The 7,209-nt window shown below is 33.3% G+C and overlaps 1 protein-coding gene across 1 annotated transcript in view; it reads right to left on the bottom strand.

The window, feature by feature from the left end:
• scarb2b (scavenger receptor class B, member 2b) overlaps window positions 1-7,209 on the bottom strand; it is a 25,002-nt gene that overhangs the window by 16,143 nt on the left and 1,650 nt on the right. The window contains exons 2-4 of the mRNA XM_016568073.1: window positions 4,220-4,380; window positions 364-511; window positions 77-271 (exon numbers count right to left, since the gene is read on the bottom strand). Of these exons, the coding sequence (XP_016423559.1) occupies window positions 77-271; window positions 364-511; window positions 4,220-4,380 (504 nt within the window). The remainder of the gene's footprint in view (window positions 1-76; window positions 272-363; window positions 512-4,219; window positions 4,381-7,209) is intronic.

The following is a 7,209-nucleotide window of genomic DNA, read 5'->3' as shown; positions in this document are numbered from 1 at the left end:
TGTGAGTGTGTGTGTGTGTGTGTGTGATATGTTACTGCAGAAGGATCCACAGATAAGCGTCTGATCTGAGACTCACATGCAGCATGAGACCGAAGTATTCGTCTGTATCTGGCCTTATAGTTTTCAGTCGGCTGAGTAGCGGGTCCTTGAAGCCCCAGAGCAGCTCCTGCACCGTGTGTGTCATGAACATAGTGGTGCCGATGGAGCCCATGTACATGGAGATTCCCGAGGAGACCCAGAATCCTGCACCTTTGATCCGATTCATCACGGCCTGTTTGAGGAAACCAGAACCTGAGACTCAGATCAACTGGAAAATAAAACACACACACACACACTCACACACACTCACACTCACACACTCACCACCGCTGGGATGTTCACCGTCGTCACCAGATCCATGTCCGGGTCTCCAACTGATTTCTCAGGCTCAAAGACGAAAATCTTGGCTGTGTAAGCAGCAACCTTCGTCCCGTTGTGCACAAATGACACGTTGTGTTTGGGCCTGTACTCTCTGGAACGGGTTAGAGTTACAGAAGAAGACCAAAACTCAGTTTAGTTGAGTGGAAATAACCGAGGTGATTATAGTTTTGCATTTTTAAATTAGTTTTATTATTTTAATATCGTTTTCAAATTTGCAATAAAATTTAGTTTGGTTTTTATTAGTTTCATTAATAATTTTGTTAGTTTTAGTTTAGGTTTTATTTTGTGAACACATTTCTATTTAGTTTTTATATATTGTTTAATTTTAGTTTTAGTAATTAAAGTTTATTCGATTTAACAGATCACTTCCAGAGCGCAGGCCAAAGAAAGACTAATTTAACCTTAGTGATGCAAACGTCTAGCGACACAAAATTAAAGCATGCTGAGTTTGATTAGTTGGTAAAAGTATACAAATACACACCAAAATGAAGCAGTCATGCCTTTTTAAATCTACACAAGTTGCGCTTATATTATGTGTAAAGCGCACTAGACTGAATGATAAATGTGTTGTGATATTTAATTTGAAAATAAATGTAGCTAATTTCTTTATATTATAGCCTATGTCTTTCATCTTATTTAACCATAACCATGATACCCTAACTGTCGTGTCTTGCTCACTTTCCCGCGAACAAACGCGCATAAATAAGTGGGACTAATGAAATTCAATAATAATGGCGGAGCCTCAACATTGGATTTGCAGCGTTGCGCATTCTAGCCATTCGCGCAGCAGCTGAAGTGAATGACAGCTTGGGAGCACGCGCTGCTCGCTTTCTGTAGCCTATATCATTTTATTTTAAGATTTATTTTTAATGGTTCTGTAAAGGACTAACAGCCACATAGCCTATACACTGCAGAGTTTAAGGAGAGACACAATGGCACTTAACAGTAAAGGCATATCTAAATATGTTTGTTTTCATTTATGAAGAATTAAGTGTGTAGTTTATGCACATTTGTTCAAAACCGTCTGGCAGATTGTTCACAAGATGTAGGCAAATGTTTTTATTGTTTACAGGAAGGATGCGCGTTCTTATCTTTCTTCTGTTGAGCTGCTTGTCTATTTTTCTTCAAAGCACCAACTTAGAATGCCTATTTTGGTTTTGTTTTGTTATTAGGTTTTTTGTTATATTATGTTTAACATAACAAACAAAAAACATAAGAACAAAACATAACATGTTGTTTTATCTGATACTGTTTTGTTATGTTTTATAACAAAAACCTAATAGGCAAGACAGTATGTTACTTTATCTTTTGTTATGTTATGTTTTGTTTCATTATTTATATTTGATGTTACAAGATGAAAACAACATAACAACAAAAGATAAAAACAAAACGTATGTTTTGTTTTATTATGTTTTTATGTTGTTTTGCTAAGTTATGCTATGTTATATTTGACAAATATAAATAATTTGTAAGTGGGTTCTGATATATATTATAATAATACATATATGTTTAGATGCATGATGGGATTGATTAAACAGTTACATAATGCAGATAGAGTCATGTTTTACAACATAACTACTGGTAACACGATGAGCTTTTGTTAGTTTTACTCTCTTAAATTAGAGATCAATAAAAGGCTGGAATAGGAGTGAGACGAGGAGCTGTGAGCGGCTGGCTGGTCTGAATATCCCTTCGCCAGCAGATGACTCAGTAAAGCGGTCTGTTGTGAATAGATCACGCAGGAATAAGCATCTTAAGACTGAACGCAGCGTCTCGGATTTGTGCTGAGATTCGCACCGGACTCAAATCTCTGAGCATCAGCACTGTGTCACTCTCGTCTGCAGCAGAAGCCAAACACAGTCTCGTGCCTCTGATCTCCTTCTGCTTCTGTCACATGGACCAAAGCAAACCAGACACAACACCTGAAGACCGAGGCCTGCAACATACGCCTGCAAGAACACGAACCAAGAGGGTCTGGTTGCAGACTTGTACTTGCACTCTCAGACACATGTGCTTCCGCTAGTGACAGTTTATTAATATAATGAATATGTATAGCCTAGTATTTTCCTCCCATACCGCAAAACGTGGCATAATGTAGCATAAAGGAATAAGATGATAAAGACCAAACTCTCAATATGCTCCTCTATATTATTAATATACATAACTAATATGTACAGGCAAGCAGGTGAGCCCAGAATAAATTCAACACGCAAAGTTTCACGTTAAGCGTTTTCACATATAGAATAAACTGTCTACAGCTCTTTTATATCATTGTCTTTGTCCATTAAGCTACATTAGCCTACGTGTTTTATTTATAATGATTTTCTATGGGAGAAAAATGCGCATTGTGTTCATGGCCATCTGCTTGCCTTGTAGTACATCAAATAATAACTATATATCGAATTTGATTTTTAATTGCACTTAATGTAGGCCTACATTAGACAGTACATCAAATAATACTATATATCGAATTTGATCTTTTAATTGCACTTAATGTAGGCCTACATTAGACAAGTGATAGAGCATTGCGTTAGCAGCGCAAAAGGTCGTGGGTTTGATTCCCAGGGAACACACATACTGGTAAAAAATGTATAGCCTGAATGCACTGTAAGTCGCTTTGGATAAAAGCGTCTGCTGAATGCATAAATTAAATTAAGCATAGCATGAAAGCACATAACAAAACATAAAAAACAACATGACTTAGCAAAACATGACACTATTTTTTATATTATGTTTGTGTTGTTTTATGTTGTTATGTTACTGTATTCTTGGTTTTGTTTTATTATTTTTAATAGTATGTTTTATATTGTTCTATAGCAAAAATAACATGTTTAACGTGATGATGTTATGTTGTTATATCAGGTTTGTGTTATGTTGTTTTATAAAAAAACATAACATAGCAAAATAATGTCCCGTTTGTTATGTTTTCTTATGTTGTTTTATAACATAACTAAATATAACATTAAACAAAACATAACATGTTACAGCTCGCTGTTATATTACAGTATTATATGTTTAAATTTTGTTTTGCTAAATTATGTTTTATAAGAAAAACAAAACAAAGCAGTAAAACATAACATGGTAAGATGTATGTCGTTTTGATGTTGTGTTGTTTTTGTCATTATTTTGTTATGTTATGTTTCATAACAAAACATAACATGTTAAGTTATATGTTTTGATGTTATGTTGTTTTGTTATATTTTGTTATGTATTATGTTGTTTTTACGTGATGCTATGTTGTTATATCATGCTTTAAGTTATATTTTATGTTGTGTTATAACCAAAAACATAATATAGCAAAACAATGTAATATTTGTTATGTTTTGTTATGTTGTTTTTAACATAAAAACTTAATAACATGTTATGTTTTATGTGATGCTGATATGTTTTGTTTAGTTATGTTATATTATGTTTTTGTTATGTTTTATTACAAAAAACATAACATAACAATTTTAATATGTTGTCTTATAACATAAATACTTAACATAACAAAACAAAACAACATGTTAAGCTTTACGTGATACTGTTATGTTTTGTTTAGTTATGTTATATTATGTTATTAAAAAACATTGCATAGCAAAACATAATGTTATTTTTTTACATAATGTTGTTTAATAACATAAAACAGAACAACATAACATGACATATCACATGTTATGCAGTTCTGTGGAGAGGGATTTTGGACCAGTGACCAACCGCCCTGTTGCTTGTTATGGCTGGTTAGGACAAAAACTGATTTCACGAATTCATGAAAACCGAGCTGTCTGATCCCAGCTGTCTGTGTGTTCATGTGATGTACCTGTAGGTGTACGGCCCCATTGTAGTAAGATGAGGTTTGGCTTCTCCTTTCAGGAACTTGTCAGGGTTTGTGACGTTGAAGATGAAGAACTCCATGTAGACCGGAGGCGGTGGATTCTTCCACGTGGCGAAAATTTTACTGTCTTCCGTCAGCGTGATCTCCTGAACACACATAACACAACAGGGATATTTTACATTACAATCAAACATTTTGTGGCTGTAGTTCATGTCCGTAAACTTTGAGGTCATTCGCTGTCAAACGGATTTTTCGAAGCTGTAAATAAAATGAAGTTATAATTATTTGTGCAAATGAAAACTATCTTTCAAAATAAACTTTTACATTGATGCCATCATGCTCAGAATCGCAGCTGACATCGCTTCCGCTTCATTCATCACACTGGAAATGGAAAAGGTCAAGTCTTTAGGTCATTCCGTGTCACCTGAGGTCACGACCTCTTGACCTACAGCGCTACATTGTTGCCCGCTCAAATGTAACATTTCTAAATTCCCCAAATGCTGATAAAATTCATTTGTTCTGACTCAGTCGGGTCATTAGAAGTTCAGCCGGCAGCAGAAACATGCAGGAGTTGGGAAGTATTACGAGAGCATGAAAGACTATTCGATACTCGATTACCAAAGCATCTGAATCCACACTGGGTTAAATGCTTCTCCCAGATAACCTCTAGCGCCGGCGCCGCGTTTGGGGTGATTGGACCCTTGAGGTGTGTTTGAGACATCGATCATGGAGCAGGACAGAGATCACAAACAGCACAGCTTTAACTAAAGAATCAGCACTATCATCAGAGCCAGATGTCCGACGGTCAGCAGGAATCTGCTTCACTCTGCAACTTATTCTGACCGACAGCCAGCCGTTCAGATAGAAAGAGACTCGATGAAGACTAGTTGTTCCTCAGAGGAGTCAGTGTAGCCGACTTAAACATGACTTTGTTTCGACTGAGGATGGAGGAGGATCGGATCATGTGATCGCTGCTCTTCTGAGGAGGAACCAGTTAAAATGCTTATCTCCTCACTTTAACAGGAACTCTAACTGAAGACGGTTAAGCACTTACAGTTTACTAACCTAATGGTGTTAGCAGCCGTTATCCACTTATAGAAATAGGGACAATTCTTAGAAAACATAACTGATACAAGACAGCTTTAGTAACTGTGACTCAACTATTTAACACTTTATAATAACTTTACACACACACACACACACACACACATATACATATATAGAAGCAACAATAATTCTAATAATTCTTATTTAACGCATTTCATTTCTATTATTATTAGTTTAATTAAGTATTCCAGAGATATATATATATATAATGTATTTATAATAACAATATTATTATTATTAGTAGTAGTAGTAGTAGTAGTAGTAATAGTAATAATAATAATAAAATACATTAAATATAAATATAAACACATTAAATGATATATAGATATATTTTATATATCATTTCATATTATTGTTTCAATTAAATATTTCATAGATGTTATAATATATTTATATATAATTTAATGCATTTCATTTATTATTATCATTAAAAGGGTCAAGTGTTAGATTAAATATATATTATTTATATATAAATATATTAGATATATATTTAATGTATTTATAATACTACTACTAATAATAAAAACATGAAAAATAAATATAAATGCATTAAATTATATATAAATACATTTATATTAATTACATATATTACTTAACATAACATACTTAACAATTTCAAAACACATAATACAATCTTTTACTCTCATATAATAAGTGTAAACCTATCATGTTTGTTTCTGAATTAAGGGAATTAAAGTGCAACAGTGAATTAAATACAGAATGACCCATAATGCCTCAGTGTGAATGAATCACTGTTACTGAACGCTCTGATTCATCAGCATGTAACGGAGCAGCTCGTGTGGCTGATACTGAGATCAAGAGAGATTCTGACTGATATAATGCAGATATACACTAACTTTCTGTTAATCAGGCACAGTTATGGGCTCATAATCGGTCTATTATTGGTCTACATCAGTGTTAATGAACACAGTGACGGTCACTGCATCTGAAGCACATTTAACTTTCTAACCTTTCAGCAAAACTGCATTAAGAATCTCAAAAACACAATGAGTTTCTTCCCCACTAAAACTCACACACACACATGAGGCTTGGACTGAATGACCCTCATTAACACACACACACACACCTCACAGATCACATGACCATCAGCTCACACTCATTCCTCGAATCAACTGCCGCAACTTTTCTTTTCTTCTCGTCTTTTCTCATGTAAAAATCCAGCAGCCACCAGCCAAGACGTCTAGAAAAAAACGCTGAAGTAGAACAATGAGGTGTTTATATCTAAGCTTCACTGGCATTTAAGACTCTTTTAATGGCCAAAATACTATTTATATTATAAATAGTCAAACTACAGCTACACAAGCCAAAGAATCATACAAAAATTCATACACACTACATTCAGAAATTTGGAATAATAAAAATGTTTTGTCTCTTCTGTTCACCAAGGCTGCATTTATATGATCAAAAATACAGTAATATTATTAGAATGTAAAACAGCTGTTTTCTATGTGAAGATTTCAATGTCTTTATTAATTTTTATTTATTATTTTAAGTTATTTTAGTACTTTAGTACTTTTCGTTTAAACTAAACGAAAGTGAAAGAATGAAGCCTTGGAAACTAGCTGAAATAAATATTAATATAGATTACAATAAGTAAATAAATAAAAAATATATATATTTAAATAAAATGGATTGTTTATTTTCTTTTTGAAAAAAAGTGTTAATTTTGTTTTGTTTTTTTTTTTTTTTTTAAATGTATTCGTTTTTGGAATTAAAAAAAAGTCTATAGTTTTTATTCATTTTTATTTATTAGTTTTAGTTATTTTAAGTAAGGAATTAAAAAAAAGGTTTTTAATGTTTTTGAAAGAAGTATCTTCTGCTCACCAAGGCTGCATTTATTTGATAAA

This window comes from Sinocyclocheilus rhinocerous, unplaced genomic scaffold (assembly GCF_001515625.1).
Source record: "Sinocyclocheilus rhinocerous isolate Xijiao unplaced genomic scaffold, SAMN03320098_v1.1 scaffold2516, whole genome shotgun sequence".
Taxonomy (NCBI): Eukaryota; Metazoa; Chordata; class Actinopteri; order Cypriniformes; family Cyprinidae; genus Sinocyclocheilus; species Sinocyclocheilus rhinocerous.
Note: the sequence above shows the minus strand (reverse complement) of the source record. Positions and strands in the feature narration are given on the sequence as shown.